The sequence below is a fragment of the Apis mellifera genome, linkage group LG2, assembly GCF_003254395.2.
Source record: "Apis mellifera strain DH4 linkage group LG2, Amel_HAv3.1, whole genome shotgun sequence".
NCBI classification, from domain to species: Eukaryota; Metazoa; Arthropoda; class Insecta; order Hymenoptera; family Apidae; genus Apis; species Apis mellifera.
The window spans coordinates 2,895,839-2,916,530 of NC_037639.1; the positions used below are offsets into that span (position 1 = coordinate 2,895,839).

At 27.6% G+C, this 20,692-nt stretch overlaps 1 protein-coding gene across 3 annotated transcripts; it reads right to left on the minus strand.

Moving 5' to 3' along the window:
• Window positions 1–3: 3 nt before the first annotated feature.
• Window positions 4–20,581, minus strand: LOC411729 (sodium- and chloride-dependent GABA transporter ine). 3 transcript variants are annotated; one of them, XM_395197.7, is made up of 12 exons: window positions 19,801–20,581; window positions 18,033–18,855; window positions 13,329–13,525; window positions 6,854–6,988; window positions 5,532–5,757; window positions 5,074–5,341; window positions 3,920–4,148; window positions 3,474–3,586; window positions 3,208–3,348; window positions 2,592–2,792; window positions 497–673; window positions 4–416 (listed from the first exon to the last, which is right to left on the minus strand). In XM_395197.7, exons 2-12 carry the CDS (start codon window positions 18,839–18,841, stop codon window positions 246–248), a joined length of 2,667 nt encoding a protein of 888 aa, XP_395197.2. In that variant the 5' UTR covers window positions 18,842–18,855; window positions 19,801–20,581; the 3' UTR covers window positions 4–245. The 3 variants fall into 3 exon arrangements, with proteins under 3 accessions (XP_395197.2, XP_016766415.1, XP_016766414.1); XM_016910926.2 differs by lacking the exons at window positions 18,033–18,855; window positions 19,801–20,581 and adding an exon at window positions 17,609–18,020; XM_016910925.2 differs by lacking the exons at window positions 18,033–18,855; window positions 19,801–20,581 and adding an exon at window positions 16,810–17,587.
• Between the last annotated feature and the right edge of the window lie 111 nt (window positions 20,582–20,692).

Here is a 20,692-nt window from a genome sequence, read left to right on the forward strand (position 1 = left end):
TAAATATTTTTTATAATTTTCGTGTAACAAATTTACAAAATTTCGGATTCCAAAGTTTAATTTTTGACAAATACAAATAACTAAACCATGATAAATTGTATACTAAACAAAAAAGAGCAAAAAATCAAATATCAATTTTAGCCAACGTTTTTGGTTAAACATTTTCATTTCTAAAAACATATGTATATATATATATATATATATATAGAAGATACCCGTGTTTTCAAACGATTAACTTTATAGTTTTACGTCTGGGATTTCGAGAGAGGGGGACTGATGCTTAATTGTATCGGACTATTCGGGTCCTGTTGTTCCTTGATCATATCCTCCTCGAAATTGTGCATGGACTCGTTACAGTATTCTTGGCCGCAAATTTTACACGCTTCGAAATGCGGCTTAATAGAGTTCCGTAATTTCTGAAAGACAAAGTAGGGAAATTATGGTGGGGCGATGGCGCGTGGAATGAAATTTTAATTGGTGGATCGCGTTATCGTACCTCTGCACAAGTGTTCCCGTTGGCTCTGATGAACTCGTAGATAGCGAAAGCGGGAATGCAAATGAGCGAAAGAGAGGCTATTCCCCAGCCGATCGCCTCTGCCCACCACGGGTACTTGTATTCACCATTGTGGTAGGTCGGTGGTTCATAATCAATTAAACTGAATACCCACACAGCCTGAAACAGTGATTTATGTGGTGTACAGTCGATATCACAGTTAGTTTTCACATAATGTTTTATTATCATATGTTAAAGAGATAATAATATGTGAATTGACAGGTGAGAAATGCATGGTAAACGATAAATTCCAAATTGATTTTTATAATTAAATAGATGATGTAGTGTTCGTATTATTAGAAGTATTACCATATTTTTTAAATAAAAAAAAAATAGAAGTTTCGCAGTTTCTTACGATCAATGTAATATATAAATTTTTTATATTTGTAAATATTTTTTTGAAAAAATGATTTTTTAATGTTATGTATCTCTTATTATGTATGTTATATATTTTACATATTTTGTTATGTCATAGGAAAGTATGTGTCAAGGTGAATTCGTCCATGTTATGTCAATGTTTCTTAATATTTTTTTAGGACACAGTCCACTTTTAAAATAGTCAAATAAGATGTGACTTGGTTTTTTCTCATAATTATAAAATAATTTTATATATTTTGTATTTTTAATAGATAAAATAAATATAATATTTTTTTTTTTGAATAGCCTTAATAAATTGTGCATAAAATAATAGTGTTATACCAGATATTATACCCATTATACCAGATATAAAATATTTAATATTCTTTCAATACTCGTGATATAATATAATTTATTCTATAATCAAATAATATATTAAAATAAGTAAATAGATGAAAATTTTTATGCTAAAATTATCTGTATAAATAAAATAGAAATAATCTTAGTGATTTCTTTAAAGATCGTGACTCATAGGTTAGGAAATATCTCAGGAATGACCTTCAAAATTCTACAAGGTTAGAAATGAAAGAAATACTTTGAATATTTTGATAATATGCTTATAAATATATTTATTCCTGAATAATATATTTAATATCATTTATTTATCTTTTGTTATTGTTCACGATCAAAGAATATACTTTTGTTTTTTCTAATAATTTTTTAAAATAATTTTAATATTAACATGAGTTGTTTAATATTTATTTTTCTCATATATTTTTTGTCTTCATTTAAATAAATTATTTTTTGTTTGTGTAATAATATACTTTTTCTCAAATATTTAAATATGTATTTATTAACTATATTCATATTTAAATATATGTATTTATATGAGTACAGTTAAACAATTTAAAATAATAAATTTTGAATCAATAATAATTATTGATAATAAATTTAATAGTTACTTATTTAATTTAATTTAATAAATTATTTATTAAACTTTGCTTTTTAAAAATTGAAATATTGACATTTAAAAATTTTTAGTTTTAATATTCATAATATGTATAAATAAATATTGAAAACTTTGTATATCTTACTTATGTATGTCATAAAATATAATTTATGACTTTATTTTTTAAAATAATAATCTTTATATAAAATAATCAAATTATTTTGACCTCTAAAATATCATTTATATACCGTTAGTTTAAAACATATAAAATTGTTTTCAAAATTTTGTCATAACTTATCAATGTTTTAATTTAACTATATTTTTTAATTTCACTATATTAATAGATAATATATAAGCATTGAAATATTAAATATTAATATAATGAAACGTGAACTTGATTAATTTAATTTCGAGTGATAATAACATTTTTATAATTATATGATATACATTTTATTATATTTTAATCTTTTAATATTTTTTCATTAAATATGAAATATATTTGATAATATAATTTTGAATAATAAATTTTAAATAATATCAAAGCCAAATAATATCAAAAATGCAGAAAATTGATACGAATGATAAATAATAATTTTAATTTTTTTAAAAAATAATAATAATTTCTAATAATTTGTTTCAATAATAATGATTATTTTAATAATTTTTAATATTTAATTTATTGCAATAATTCAGTTCTTTGCTTATTTTTAATAAAATTGTAATTAACTTTACCATGATAAGAAAAGGTGCAGCGATGAGCCAACAAAACCGAAAATACGAGGACGGTACGCGTCCTGTCATTTCTTTCACATTATTGCACAATCTTCGTACGCCATAAAACCAAGATATCGCAATTACTTCAAAGAAGGCTAAAAACATTATCGATATCGAGGCAGCATAATGATCTATCAATTGGAAAAAATAAATCCCACCCTGTAAGTAGAAATAATGCAAATTTGATTAATAAAAATATAAATAAAGAATAAAAGATACAGAAAGAAAGAGAGAGAGATTTTATACACTAAAATAATTTGCGATACAGAAATAATTTGAATATTTTTTTATGTGAATTTATTATTGATAATAATAATAATAATAAATTTAATATTTTTCTCTCCTTTCATTATTATAATAAAAACTAATAAAATTATAGAATATTAGAGAAATAAAAATATTAAAACAATAATATTTAAAAATGTGAATAATAATCATATATATTATACAGATTTCACATGTGATTTAAAATTGATTAATATAATATTGACCATTAATTCATAAGATAAAACAAATTTAAGAATTAAGTTTAAAATTGGAAAATAAAATTCATTTTATTAAAAAAATATTTTACCTGTGAGATATTAGGTAGGCCAAACAAAAATGATATAACGCATATTAAAAGTACTAACATTTCATGACATGTTAAATGACGTTTTACCCATTTCGGGAAACCATCTTGTATCGATGTTACAACAACTTCCACTATTGCAAACTGAAATTATCGTAAAAATTATAATATAAAAAGCAAACTTATTTATTCATCGTTAATATTATCTATTCATTAATAATATTTTAATTATACAAGTGATATTAATTAAATAAGAGATCGTCACGTACCTGACTATTCAAAGAAAGGCAGACTAGCATAAAGAAAAATAACACGGCCCACACTTGCGATGCTGGCATCTTGGCTAACGCTTGCGGGTAAAGAACGAATACGAGGCCAGGTCCTTGAACGGAAATTATGATTTGTCTATAAAATTGTAGGAGAAGTTAATCTGACATTGATTGGCACCAAGATAAAAAAATAATTTTATTATATTTTATTAAATAATTATTAATCGCATTATGAGATTTTATTTTTGTTAATAAAATATATATTCAAAAAAATATAAAATTTAATTTTCCATTAAATTTATCAAAATAAAAAATCATTATCATAATTCAATATCTATGTTTATTTATGAATATATCTAATTAGAGTACATTCTTTGTTCGATAATGTAATATTAAAATTATATAAAATTATAATTGCTAAATAAGAGATACAACTTTTTACGTACCATCTGTTAAAACATCTTCGACAGACATATTTTGTTCGAGAGCAATGTTGCCGATAGTGGCAAATGAAAATATTCCAACAAGTAAGCTGCTAAAACCGTTTATAAGCGAAACAGCCATAGTGTCTATTAAGATGGTGTTATGGAATTTGTTGTAACTCGCGAAACATATCATTGAACCAAACGCTATGCCCACGGAATTGAAAATTTGAGCGGTTGCATAGATCCATACCTATACACAAGAATGATTCGATGAAATAGTTATTATAATTTATATTATTTTTTTTAAAGAAAAATTATTAACTTATTTACTTTTTTTAAATTGACTTTTTATAATCAGATTATATATTTTAATATTCATTATATATCATTATATATCATTTTCATTATTAATCATTTTATATAATTATATATCATTTTATATATCATTTGATATATTATAATTGTTAATATAAAAATTTTTATTCCAAAAGACACGATATTATTATTTTTAAAAGATTACAAGCGAATTTTGAATTTTCTTATAACAATTAAAGAAAGAAATTATTCAACGTAACATGTAATAAAATATATTTTTATGATATTACACTAATTACCTAATTAATCAGAAAAAATAAGTTGATTCAGGAATATTTTGCTCGTTTTTAATAATATTGAAAAATGTTTCAAATATTGAATAATGCAGAGAAGCATATAATTTGATTAATAACTTTTTTGCAGAGATATAACATATAAATATATCATATGAAAGATGACAAAAAATGATGTTTTCCTTGTTTTTCATACAATAATTTATAAAATAAAAATGTATCGAATTTTCTAAATTAATAATTTCTGCTTAAAATATTTAAATTTCATTTCAAGAAAGAAAAAGATGATTATCATAATATCTAAATAATATCAAATATATAATTTTTATAATATAATTATAGTATATTGAATTAATTTTATCCTATTAATGTAATTTAATTTTATGTCAACATTTTTTTCTATCACCAAAACCAAAAGAGATGCTCAAGATGATCAAAGTAATTTCGTTCGTCCTGTACTCGATACAGAATATCGCGTTTAAAATGTCCCAGATCTTGTGTAATATTTTATCAAGTAACATAGTACGTATCTGTCATCAAAGAGCGAGGGGAAAATTCTTGGATTACCTTCGCGTCGGCGAGCAGCTCCCAACGAGGGTGGAAGAAAAATTGCAGACCCTTGTCAGCACCTTCAAGGGTAAGGGACCGCATGAGGAAGACGACGATTAAAAGAAATGGCAGAGTCGCGGTCAGGTATCTCACTTGTGCCGATGATTTGATGGATTTCCAAACGGAGAAATATACCATGATCCAAGCGGTAATCAGACAAGCAATCAGTTCCCATCTTAATGGCCCTGATTCTTCGATTCCATTACTAATTTGGAGTACTTTGTTGCTAAATTGACGAATGACAAAAAAGAAAGAATAAATATTCACGATCGATTCTAAATGTCGTATTGTGATTAATTCTCGCACAGAATATTTATAATTAAATTAATATTGAAGAAACTAATTTTGACTCGTGAAAATTTATTTTATTAATGCCAGAATGTTTGGACAAGTGATTTTATAATTAAAGAAATTACTCGAAAAATTCTTCGGCTGGTGTTCTCGAAGCGTTTGGTCTTGTTCTATTATCGATGCCACTGTAAGTAGGTAACCAGCATGCCAATGTGTTCCATGAATTTTCGCAGTCGGACCATGGTTGCTTTGCTCTGAACGCCGTAAAGAAATAATATATAGCGTAGGCTATTATGACGTTATGGTAAGTCGACATCAAAAATGATATTACTACCGAAGACAAGCCAGCTCCTGTTTTGAAAGATAAAATTCGTTTTTTTATTTGCTTTATGAAGAAATTATAATATTACTACATCAATTATAATATTACTACAAAAAAAATGTCAATATATATTTGGATTATATATAATTATATTTAGATAAATAGATACATATGTATTGATTTGAAAATCATAGGAAATTTTTAAAATTATATCTAGTATTAAAATTTGTATGCTATATTTCATTATTTATTTATATTTATATCTTATACATTTATATATTATTATAATATATTTTAGAAAAAAGATAAATTACCAAATATTATTATTATTTCATATTTTTAAAAATAGTTATCTTAAGTGAATATACTTTTATCATTAAATTGTATTATGATTAATAGTAAATACATGATAAATCATATAAATTCTTACAAATTATTATGTTTGAAGCCATTATTATATGAATTTTTTTTTTAATTGCAAAAATAGAAGCTAATGCTCATCTTTGGTGCAATAAATTTTCTAAGAACACTTAAAATATATAAACTTTTTAGATTTTTATTATTCTTCATTATCTTTGAGATACTCACTTTTGTAAATTTATAATTTATAAAAATTATTATTAATATATTCGTGGAATATTTTTAAAATTTTTGATTGAGGCTTATTTATTAATTATAAATTATAAGCAATTTAAGTTTATATTAAATGAAGACGACAGTATAACAAAGATAAAATTGTCTTTCAACTTCACTTCATTTAAGTTCAATTGCTTATAATTTAATAAATAAGCTTCAATCTTCATATTTGTATATCAACATTAACGTTTTTAATCTCTAAAATTTAAAAAATATCTCATGAATATTTTAATATCTTGTATAATATTTTTCTTTTAGTATTTAATTATATAATCTAAAAGTAAATATTTGAAAGTATATTAATGAATTTCTTCAAAATTCTTTATAATGTAAATGCACAATAAATTTGAAGAAATAATTTTTTATTCGCTGAATTGAGAGAATAATATATTATTATAGATTTAATTTATTAATTTTTGTTATTCAAATACTCATACATATTTCTCTAAAACATCCAATATTTTTATAATTTATAAAATTATAAAATACCTTTAAATAAGGGACAAATTTGACCGAGAGCACCGATCGGTCCTCTTCGTGTAAATTGTCCAATACTAAGTTCCATATACAATAATGGTACTCCACATACTATAAGTATTAAGAAGTAAGGTACCAAGAACACACCTGAAAAATTTCATAAATTTCAAATTCAATAATTTATAGATTTTATTAAATTATCTATTTTCGCAATTATTAAAAGCAAAATTAATATTAACATTTATTAAGATTGAGTTGTGATTATTAAAGACAGTAATTATAATATATATACATAGTTACAAATTTAAATTGAATATAATTTATAATTTATAATATTAAAAGGAATTCTATATGAATATTTTTAAAACTATTAATAATAGTGCAAAATATGTATAATTCGATATAAATAATTAATTTATAGCTAGATTTATAAAAAATTTATGAAAATGAATTTTATTTCTTTAAATATAAGAAATAAATTATTCTTGCTAAATAATTATTAAGATGTATAGTTTAAGATGTGAATTCTCAATTTATAAATCATAACTCTTAAGCAAATTATAAAATAAAAAAATTATTTTTATTTACAATTATGTAAAAAATTCTATAAAGAAAATTTTCAATATTTCAATATTTGTTTATTTCAATATAATTATCTATAATTAATATTTTTATAGAAATATAATAAATATAAAAGTAATTTATAATGTAATAAACTATTATAATGACATTGAAAAAATATTCACAATTCAAAATATAGTTCTATATTAAATTTAGAAATTCATAATTTTGCTTTAAAATTTTGTACCCAAGTTTAATTCATATTTATAAATAAAATGTTATTTACTTTATGTACTTTATCTTATAAAAAATGTATGTTTATATAATTATAAAAAGAAAGAAGGATGAGATTAAAAAATCTTTTCAATATTTTAATACGATTCATTATGAATCATCATAGTAAAGATTAAGCTATTACGTTTTAGTGTAACGTTTCATATATTTTCTCACAGAGGAGGAAATAACAACTTGGATCATTTAATGAATCAAGAGATACATATATGATTCTATTTAAGAAGACATATTTGACCTTTGTAGATCTTTTACTCGTCCACTTACAAAAACATTAATAACAGCAAATTATATTTTGAAATCATTAATCTTTTAACATATAATTGACATATAATTTTTATCTGGAATATTTTTCTTTATCAACAACTTTGAAAATAATCACTTAATTAAAACATTTTTTAATTATAGATATGATTCTTCGAATTGTATACGTTCAATTATTTAATTTTTTGATAAATTTTTCAATACCAAGATATTTATAAATTATACATATTTTTTGTTGGATCTATTATATCTTGGATATATATTATTTTTTCCTCGTATTTTTTTAATTATTTTAATTTTTCTAATTTTCTAATTTTAACCTTATTTTTTTCTTTATTTTTTACATTATCAATAAGACATATCGTTTATGTTTATTAAGTTTTTCTAATATTCTAAAAAAAAATCTATAAAAAAATCTGCGTTAGGCTTAAATTAAAATAATAAATACAATATAAGTATAAATATTACAATATTATGTGTTAATATTACAAATTTTTCGAAAAACTATGAAATAATAATAAAACATATGTTTTAAAAGAAGAATTTTTGATGAAAAGTTATTCATTTAATAAAATCAAATAAACATAAATTTATTTCAATGTAAAAATATAAATAAGAATATAATCTATTCACAATATTATATATATATATATATATATATATATATATATATACATTTGTATATAGTATATATACAAAAATAAAGCTCTCAACATTAGATTATTTTATATATGAAAATTCTTACTATTATTCATACGAAAAAACAACTATTCTAGAATTTTTCATTTAAAAATTTATGAACAGAATTATTATTAAGAAATTTTGATTTCAAATCAAATCAAATAGAAGAAATAAGATATACAAGAATTATAAAAAATTTATAAATTTACCTAATTACTAATTAAATATAATACATTTTATTACCATTTTCTACATTATAATCCAATTTATAATTAAATTGAAAAATCGATTATAAATTCGAAATTTATTTCATCGTCTTAAAAATAATAAAAGTCTTATCCACCGATAATAGCATGTTCCAACGTTATAAATAATTCATCATCTTATGATCCAATATTTCTGCGATTAAACGCTTCCTTCTTTAATTCTTTTTATTCGTACATGAAATAAAAACGCTGTTACTAAATCTGCGTGTAATGTGGATTTATTAAAGGTTGCATTAAACACGACTCATACGTAATAGTACTCGTCGTTAATCGTCATTCTGTGGGCAGTAACAAGGTCACTGGATGTAACTCTTTATTCGTAATAAACGGTGATCACAGTCCCGTGGATTACGACTTAATTTGGGAACAAGCATTTAGTTCGACTAAATTGCTGAAATGTGTTATTGTTTTTCATAACAGATATCATATCCACAAATTTTTCTCCCATACCACAGATCATCATATTAATATCTTTTCTATTGTCATATATAATATATTAATTGGTGCCGTAAGATTTAATCTCTTAAATTAAGAAAATTTATTCTCTTGACGAATGTACTTTTTCGTGTTAATGAAATCATTCAAATAATAATTATAAATCTTTCAAATTATTATTGAAAAAATCGATTTGAAAAGATAAAAATAAACTTTGATTAAACAATTAGAAATATTTTGTTAAAAATATTTATTAATTATTTTTGATATTATTAGATATTGATTTTCTTAGCTAACAAAATTATATTAATTATGATTATTTTCAGCAATATTTCAAGTAATAAAATATCCACATAATTAGAAATTTTATTAAAAAAATATATTTATAAGTAATAAAATTATTAAATTATTATTTATTTATTTTGTTTTATTTTTATTCGAACTTTTTCCATTAATTATTTATATAAAATATCCTATGATAAATTCAATGAATCTGTTGTGAAAATTTGCTTTCTGGATAATATAACCATTGTTTCCGGTTGTATCATTGAAATAATTCGTACCGCATCAGTGCGCCTCACGCATATGTAAATTAATTCTACGAATGTTGTATCGTGCCAGTCGGACAAATCAGACAGTAGTCTCTGATCTGACTTTGTGATTCATGTTGCAATTTAATAAGATAACCATTTCGATGGACATTGTAAATTTATGTTACAACAATGATACCTTCATTCTTTATTTCTTCATTTAAACTTTGAAAGAATTTTTTTTTCTTACATATTATATCGATAAGTTCATAAATATCAACTGAAGTTTAATTCATTTTTTAATCGTGCACAATAATAATAAAAAAAAAAGAATCTTGAATAAATTTAAAGATTTTCAAAAAAAATTTAGGAAAAGAAAAATTTTTACATTTAAAGGGAAGTTTATTTGTTTTAGTTTATTTTGTGTAATTGATAAAAAAAAGAGCAAGTAAATATCTGTAACGATTTCGAAGAAAATAGCTTTTAATACTTTACGTAAATCACTTGGACTGTATATCTTTCCAAATAAAAGTGATAACGTTAATTTCCGTAGAATTTTTGTTCCTTCCTTTCAGCACGAATTTTCCCACGAGAACGTAAATGAACACAGGTCGTATAAATACACCACGAGCTTCATGCAAATCAGAGTACTCTATCTCGTGTTCTACAAATCTTCGTTTCATTTAACGCTCTTTCAAAAGCATTCTTTATAATTCTTTTAGGAAAATAAAATATTTATATTGATGATATAATCTTCTGAGAATTAAAAAGAACAAAATTTTTCATCTTCATTAAAAATGTTATATTATAAACAAATTCTAAATATTATTTTTTTTAAAATTTATTTTTTAATACAGTATTCATACAGTACCACGAGAGAAATAAATAATTTGTTTTCAATAATAAATTTTAATTTATTATTTTATTAATAAAATTATTATTTCTTAAGCCATATAGCTATATTATATAGGCTATATAAAAATCATTGCAATTTAAAAAGAGATATTAATTGAAAAAATATATTTTTTCATAGAATAATTAATAATTATTAAGTTTTAATTTCAATTTTTGACGAAATTTCAAATTATCTTTGATTTATAATATAAAAAAAAAATTGCTTTTTATTAACGATAAAAAATAAAACACACAATTGATTTGTTGCTATTTTATTAATAAAAAATATCATTTTCTATTAAATGCAATAATGCATTCTTATTGTACAAAACAATCCAAAATCTATCATAATAAATCGTTTTTGTTTTTTATATTTGCACCAACTTATACCATACAATAGAATACTATATTAGCAGCAATAAATAAAATAAAAATATTTACTACAACAATTGCAATACAGAATATTTTGAGCAATATTTTTGATCAATATTCTCAAAAGAGATTTCACAATTTTACTTCATTATCTTCTTGTATGTATTACCTAAACTAAAAAATCACATGTTTATATTAGTCTTAAAAACAAAGATCTTCAATTGTTTCGTTTCCAACTATTCGAATCGTTTCATTATTCCATTTAATTTCGTTTAATCAAAAACATAATATTTCAATTACTAATCACACATAACACTAACAACCGGTTTCCGCTCGGGCTTGCAGCCTCGATTTCCATTATACTTATGGCAATTAAGCCGAAAGTTTGAACCTAACCACCATCACAGCTGGATCGCAGTTTGTTATTACGAAGGGAGCGTGTCAGTTGGCCATGCTGAAATCAAACCGTGCCACACGCTCTGGTTTTCCGGCCGTCCAATTTAAACGGTTGGTCGAAATGATACTTGACCGATTACTTCCACCGGTGTCATTGAAATCATTTGCTATGCTCGCCGGTTTAGTTACGTTCTGGCAAGGTCATGTATCAAGTTCCGCGAGCGAATTGCCCCCATGTCCGGGCTCAGCTGAGATGCTCTCACAGACTTTGAAAATTACCGGTAACACGAGATACCGCAACTCGTGTTACGGTTTGCCGAACCGAGAGAATGCGTGCCCTTGTTCTGGATACACGTGCGCCATAATGGCGAGCAAAGAGGGATGTTGGGGAAAAAAAAAGAAATGGCGGTGAATCGCCTTGACAGCTGACAATTTCAAACATTTCTTCCACACGGGGGGATATTCTTCTCGAGGATGATTGTTATGATTATTTCTTTGTTTCGCGTTTTATAATTGGACAAGTGGTTCTTTAATGCGTGTTCATTTTCTTGATCCTTGTTTCTATACGTTGTAGCATTCGTTCAGGATTGTTTTGAGAAATCTTTTAATTAAGAAAATTATTTTAATTTAATTTTTTGTTTAGTTTGTTCATAATGGAATATACAAAAGATCTCATAAAACATTGTCCAAAAGTCTCTCTGTATTATAATAATCATTAAAATAAATGTTTTTATTTTATTGCATAAAATATCTTTTGTAAAATAATTTTATGAAAATACAAAAGTGTGTGTACTTTTGTTTTATCGTTTAAAAAATATTGAATTATAGTGAGAAATATAGCGAGAAATATAAAAAGTTTATTACAGTTTTAAAACCTAGAAGAATTTAAATTGAATAACACAAGAAAATTATTATTCTGTATTATTTTTTGATAAATTATCTATTAATTATATTATTCAATTTTTAGTAATTTTTTTTTGTTGTATCAGAATGTAAACAGTATTAGATACTTATTTTATTGCGATAAATATTAAAATGTTCAATACGACCTTTCAAGTCAAAGAATGTTTATCATCATAATATTAAGTATGTGTTATCTCGTGCAGTATTGCGTGCTACTGCACATGAAGAAAATTATTCTGAAAATTAGTAATGTTAATCAAATACTTCTTTTTTCTAAACAAATTTTTTTCTTTATTATTATGTTGATAAAAAATATATACTATATTTTTAATTTTTATCAAGAAAATAGGTAGAAAAGAATAATTATATTTAAATAATTGGTGATCTGAATCTCAGTGATCAATTTTTTGGACTCTTGGGAATAAGATTAAGACTTCGCATTATACAATATATTTGGTTTAGAGCGATTTTCTAGTTATTAGTTCATTTTTCGCTTAAGTGACACGTTTCACACCGACAATGTGAATAATAAACACGTATTCTTATCACTGGCACACTAATCATAACAGACGTATGTATGTCACAACGAGCAGCAACATCTAGCACGTACAAATTTGTTTTAAACTATCTGTTTGAAGTATCGTATATATTATAAGAAAAACATTATATACAGTAGCTTTCACTGATTTTTTTTTATTTTTATTGCCATTCACGTGTTTATATTTTTTATTATTAGAAATTAAGTAAATTAAAATAATAAATTAAAATGTTTTATATATAAGAAATAGCGGAATTCCTAGATTTTTATCTTGAGTAAAATTTCTATGAAGAATATTTATTACATTCTCGAGAGCATTTACAAGTGAAATTATGCAAACGCATGCAAATACTCACCACCGCCACTTTTGTAACATAGGTAAGGAAACCTCCAAATATTACCGAGGCCAACAGAGTAACCGATACAAGCAAGGACAAATTGCATTTTGTTGGCCCAATGTGGTCGTCTAGATTGTCTGTAGTCTCCTGGATCCTGAGCGTCATCTTCAGCATCGTCGAAGCTGGTACACACGGACAAGTCATCTTCGAATGATCTGAAATCAAGTCGATATTACAGGTACATGAATTATTTAAAACAAAGAGTTATTAATTTTTATAAAAATGTATATTTTTTATAAAAAGATATTTCATAAAATTTTGAAATAAAATTCAATGAAAAATGTTACAAGTCAATATCTTCTTGAAATACAATCAGTCATAGAAATATTCTTATATTACTTACTCGAAAATTCTGATTTTTATTGAAAATTTGTATATATGTATAGAGTAATAGATTATTTATGGTCGACAAGAAATCTCTTCGATATTTTTTACAACAAAGTAATAAAATATTAAAAGCTAAATATTTTAAAATTCAAAATTTTGCTCTATTTTTATATTACAAAATTTAAGTTTATTATTATAGTATATTATTTAAGTTATTCAAAAAAACGAAAAAGTACTGAAAATTTTAATTTGATTAAAAATTAAAAAAAATTTAAATAACAAATTTAAAAGATTAAATTTAAAATATTTAAACAAATATTTCTGTAACTGAGTGTATATATATTTGAATATTTTATGAATTTTTTATAAAAAATTTATTTTATATAAAATTATTTTTTATTATTTTATATGAATGAATTAATTTATTTTTTAATTTTTCAGGAATATTCGTAGACAAATTATTATTAAAAAAGTAATTTAAAACATTTTTTATTTATTTTATTTTTTTTTATTTAATAACGCAATTGCACATTCTATTTTGGATTAATTTCTTTTAAACTTTATTAAAAGATCTAATTGTTAAAAGACGATAAAAATCGTTTAAATAAAATATCAGTCACATAAATTTTTTTTTTATAAAATCTATTATTCGATTTGCATGTAATAATTTATTATATGCACTCGATACAAACTATATATTGAAGGTAAATTGAATTTACATAGAACATATTATTGTAACAAATGATTGCATTTATCATAATATTCAATACTTTGTTTTGCTTTCTGAGAATAACACGTTTTCCATTAAATGATAATAATATTCATCACGTTTTACGATTGAATTTTCATTAAGAAAAATAATGAGAATTTGAAATTGAAGGAAATTATTTCATTCAAATTATATTTACAAATTCTTTCTATATATATATATATATATATATATATATATATATATATATATATAGAAGATATACTGAAAAAAAGTTTCGAAATCCTATTTTCAGCAAATTTCTAATAATTTTATTATATTCAAAATTATTAATATTCAAAATTAACGATATACATAATTTTACGTATTTCAAGAAATTTTATATAAAAAAAATTTTTTGCGCTAAACAATATCCTATCTCTTTTTAATATCTTAAGCAATACAAGCAAATTCTAAAGTGAACATAATTTCAAACTTCTGATCGGTAATGTAGACCCTTTTGTTACGAAACGTTTTCTGGCAAACCGGTTACCTCGAAACACGGTTTCTCTTAGAGGGAAAGAATCCTAAATCAACGGAAGTTTTTAGCATTTGATTTATCGTGGTCGTTAAGAGGACGTGAAAAAAAAAATTGATCGTGAACGCGTTTTGACGGACATCAGGATAAAGAAAGAAGAAAATCGAGGCTGTAAGGGGCCTATATTATGATTAACGATCGTGCGAAACACGGGATAGTATAACGGTAGCGATGAACGACCTTGATATCCCGGCTATTATATAACCGGTATGAAAGAATGAAGAAGAATTTTTACGAGTTTATCGCGTATCCACGTGTATCCGTAGGGCATAGTGAATGCAGAAAATGCCGCTGTGACGCGGTGAGAGTTATGGCAATTGGCAGACCTCGATAATAAATACGACACACCTGTGTAAATTCATCGGCCACTTCGCAATGTAAAAACAATACAATGTAATGGGTACGCGACCTATATGACAATAATAATAAGTTATTACATATACATATTTATGTGTCATAACTAAATTTCAAGCGTAGACGTAACACATTCATTGCACAATTTCAACGTGGCGCGTTAACAGTTGTAAAAATATCCGTAAATATAGAATTTTAAATTTTCACTTCTCTCTCTCTCTCTCTCTTTCTCTTTTTCTCTTTTTTTTCTTTTTTTAAAAATACGTGAAATTTAATTTGCAACTTCCTCAGACGTGATAATGAATAGATGTGCACAATTTTTGAAGAAGAGTGTAAACATTTCAATTATAGAAGCAAATAGGAATTCGCATATATGGCGGATTTTGAGAAATGAAAAATAATTTGTAGATGTATTTATAAAAATAATAAATAATAGTGTTTATTTAAATGAAAAACGCATGCATATGTGACAGTGATGATTTGAATTAATTTTAAAGAGGTTACGAAACTAGCATATAGTAAATTTTAACTGGAAACAAATCAAACAAAAAATATATATATATATATATATATATATATTTGATTAACGTATCGCGGTAATAAAATGCCGTTTGCTTAAAAATTGCGAATGACATAACCGAAATCAATCAATTTATGATGTGTAAACTCATTTATCACACGTCTAATTAAACATCTGGTTATTGGTTTAAATAAAATTTATATATAAAAGTTATACGGATATAAAGATAAATATTCCCATCTTACGCTTTTATCCTGTTTTCTACTTTCAAATATTTCGAAAACTTTGATCAAACCTAATAAAACATAAGTTCTTTCGTTTCGAAACAAAATTAAAGTAATATTTCTTATAATTTGTTAGAAATGAAACGGTTCGTTTTTTTCTAATCTTTTCGAGACAATCGTGATGACTGCAATAAAGAGAGCTTAATAAAAATTCTACGTTCATTTTAGTATTCTAAATGTTTAAGCGTCTTAAAAACTGTCAATAGAACAGCGAGATATGAAAATATAAATTTCATTCTTACGTTGATTGCAAGAATGATGAAAGCTGCTCGATTGAATTAATCTAATCAAATTAAATCGATTGATCTTAAAGAATTATCGAAATTTCAAAGAAATTGATAATAATACGTATTGACTCCAATATTTAAACTCACTTAAATATCAATGAATATTTGTTTCTCAACGAGAAATAATCTCGTTGAAAAGATTCTGAAACAACAGGTGAATAACGACATGTGAATTAAATGCGAGTAATTAAAAAAGTGATTTCGAGTCGAATTCATTACCGCCTCCCATAGAAATTTCAAATGTGGAGCAGCAATTATGACCCTTTAAACGATCCACTCCGATTTCAATGGAGGAAGCGAGGCAGCTACAACAATATACCGCATGAACACCTACTTATAACAAAAGTATGGACTTACATTGTACACCTATTATCCACTTACGTCTCTGGGACAATACGCTGGAATTGCGGTGCCTGGATGACGAGACCACGCTTCACAAGCAGTTCGGATGTACGCGGCATCTCTTGCCACCGAAATCTTGACTTAGACACGCGTACACAACTCGATTCACACCGTTTTAAATAAGACGGACAGAGGAAACTACGTTCCTCACTTACACTATATATCGTATATTATCGTTCGTGGTATACGCTTCGTTTCAACGCGAAATGCAATTGGCTAGGCACACTATTTTTCAATATTTGCTTTATGAAAAAGAGTTTAAGATAACTGGAGCGTGGTTCGGTTATCGGGAGTGAGATGCAAAGAGCGAGGCACGTCTTTTGCGAGTCGAACGAATGCATCGCACTAGCCTCACTTTTATGAAATCAGATCACGGACTAGGAAGGGAAAATAACGTCTTCTGTTGTTTGCTTTTATCGTTAGGTGGCAGATGCGAATCATACTACGAAATCAAGTCAAATATTCGACTCGTTCTACTCGAGATTGATTACGCTTCCTCTACATGGAAAATATTTTGACCTCATAACGATATCTATATTATCTAATTAAATAAGTACATCGATTGTGATTCGATTCTTTCAGATAATGATCATCGATGAAATGAAATTGAGAATTTTTGTTCCTTTCGTCGATGAAAAATATTCCAATAATCGACCACGATATATATCGTGTCGTATAACAAACAAAGATATAACGATATAACGATCTGTAACGATAACTTTCAACGTTCCATACATTTTCGTTTAACTTAATAAGATTTTAATTAAAGTGAACTCACTTCATTGCCATTCCTCCTCTAATAGGCCCCATTCAAATTGTTGTTGCACGAGCGAAGAAACAAACAAATGATCAATGATCTTCCAACTAACATCATCGTCAATTACCAATTATCACAACCATCACCAATTATAGATCTAACCGCCAAGATAACGCCTATCTTATCTAACGTAGCCTAGCCTAGCCTTCCTGGTCTAGCCTAAGGTAAAACCAAATCCTCTTCCGGAGCTGGGTAATCCCCAGCCCCCCAGAGTTGCGTCTTAGACAGAAGCCTTAAACTCTCGGGCTAGCGTTGAAGGCATCGAACGCAAAACCGCATGCGGAGGAAGTTGGACAAGGAGGAACTACGGAACATGATTCATAGCCCGCTCCTTCCGACGTTTCTCGTGGCGAGACGCGCGCGTTAGATAATGTGGCTCACTTACGGCGGCGGATGTACCATGTTAAGCAGCTCCGACGGCGAAGTGAGAACTCTACGTATAGTGAGCTTCCGCCCGTTTGAAGAGCCCATGCCGATCGATGCTAGAGAGCGTATAGAGACGGAATCGGGAAGCGTGCGGACGTGGGTTTGCCCGTTTCCGTCCGAAAACACGATCGATGCCCAGCTGGCCGCCGGTGGATGATACTGGTGATGGTGTTCATCCATCGTCGGATTAGATTTCACCGATCTCACGCTCGAGCAACGATACCGTCCACCACTGTGCGAGTCGATTCCCCGGGCGGACGATCTCAGTATACCCTGAGGATTATCACGATTCAGAAGCCTCGCCTCCGGTTGACCGACTTGATCCCCGGATCTCGATTGTTGGAGGCGGGAGTACGCCCTCTCGTGGATGCTGTTCCCGCTGTCGTTACGAGGGATGGCCTTCTTCAAACCGTTACAGTGGTGGAGATTGCTCGAGCTCGAAGGGGTAATGGCGATCTTTCGATGATGGGCAGTGATGGTCGAATCGGTGATGCTCAACAAACGGCCCCTTTCTTCGACAGGGGAATCCGAATCGGCGTCGTGATGATGCTGATAATGATGCTGGTTCCCTATCCTTATCACGTCAGGATCCATATCGTCCGAGGCATCCTCCTCCTCCGGCATCGTGCTCATCTTGCGCACGCAGCTGCTCTGCTTGCCGATCACGCTCTGCAGACGAACACTGTTGCCGTGCGCGTTCGTCTTGGCCGCAATCGTGTTGTTGCTGTCGTTGCCGTTGACGCCGCTGTTGCTGTCCGTGGCATTCATGATGGCATGGCGATCTAATGGCAGAAAGAGAGAGGAGGAGAAGAGCGAAAAGACAGAGACGCAGAAATAGCGATCGAGTCAGAGAGCCAGGTGAGAGAGGAAGGGAGAGACGTTACGAAGAGACGAGAATAGGGAAGGAGGAAGAGAGAGAGAGAGAGGAGGGGGGAGGGGAGGAGAGAGAGAGAGAGAGAGAAGAATTTACACGGAATACTTGCACGAACTTCCGGTAATTTCATCGATGTAAGGAAACGCGAAAACATTCACGTATGGGTTCGTTAAGAGATTCGATTGAATTCGACTCTTACCATGTAGAATTCCGATGAAAAACTGTTCGAAACTTTTGCGGTATTCATTTTTATATATACATATATATATATCCGACGTTCCAACGGACAACAATCGCTTGTAATTTTGAATGAATTATCAATTTATACGATGATTTATTGCTATAAACTTTTATAATTATCGTTAACAAGAGCTAATTATTCTTATCTCATTCGATGAACCCGTTTAACGCATATTTGTATATTTATAATATACAAAAGTGCACGGAGATAAAGTAGCATTAAACGTGTATAATCGCGTAGCATTGAGATTTATCCGTGGTGTACCAGTCACAATAGTAAAGATCGAACGAAGAGAACCGGACCTATCATCGTTTCACAACATTCATAAACGTCGAGCTGAATGAAAACACCGAGTCCGAGTCGTTGCAGCAATTTCATTCAAAAATAACTCGAACAAAATCTCTTTCTCGTTTCTTTTTTTTTTTTTTTTTCTATGTGCAGTATGAAAAGGGCGCGGATAAATGATAAACGAGAGAAAAGAACACATGCATTTTCGACTAAAAATGATTACAGTGTAACTGATGGAATATCGAGTCAGACGAAAATACCAATGAGAGAAAGATACGCATATAGCAGCGAAGCGACAATGATCACGTGTTATCGAGCCAGTACCTGTCAGATCGAAGAGGGCCTCGACCGGGTCGATTGCATTCCTATGAAGTCACTGAGACCCATCGATGTACAGAGAGCTTGATAACAGGGGAACCGTCCACGTGGAACCGTGACGTTTGTAATTGACAAAAGTTTTGCTGCCCGTTCGGGGAATTGAAACACGTCCCCGTAGAATAATCGCGAAAATCGGAACGATTTTGTTGCTGCGGTTGCACGCGATTACGGTACGTCGACGTCGCGTCACGACGGTGTTGTGTATGCCGATTGTGCGTCAGCACCAGCGACAAACGCACACATACACGCCTATCGCGTTTTCAATTGACAGTGCCTTCTTGTGGACATTGCGTGTACTAATGATACGAAACTTGGGACTCGGACCTGGCGCGCCTCGCTCGGAATTATTCGTGCATCTTCGCCAGGCCGATATCCCTACCACTCGATGATCCAACTTCACTACGATTTTCTAGTTAGTCGAATCGAGATTTACTTGTACGATGTTTTCCATTAGTCGATGTGATCGATGGATGCTTCGAGAGGTGCAACGAATGAGAGAAGAAAGTCAGATTGTGAAAGCGACTGGTAGAAGATAGAGTGGTATTTGGAAACTTTGCTACGAGAGAATTTTAAATAAGATAGTCATAGCGAGAATGATACGAGAAAATGCAAATAGAAGAGATGGATAAGGGAAATGAAAGTCTGTTGAAATTTTTATCCTGATTAAAGCTTAAGATTAAATAAAAGTTTTAGAATCAAAATATTCTGATGAGAGAATATGGGCATTCTTCTAATCTTATTTATAGATTTATGTTATAAAAATCGTTTACCAATTTGATTTTTTTAAAAAATAAAATTAACAAGTAAATTTGATGAATTTGAATTGTAGAAAGATTAT

Coding starts and splice junctions, on each gene's coding strand:
- LOC411729 (XM_395197.7), bottom strand. CDS start 18,841: ATGAATGCCACGGACAGCAACAGCGGCGTCAACGGCAACGACAGCAAC. Junction 4,149..5,073: donor AGCTGCTCGCCGACGCGAAG/GTAATCCAAGAA, acceptor TCTTGTGTATAG/GTATGGATCTATGCAACCGC. Junction 3,349..3,473: donor GCCTTTCTTTGAATAGTCAG/GTACGTGACGAT, acceptor CGATAATTTCAG/TTTGCAATAGTGGAAGTTGT.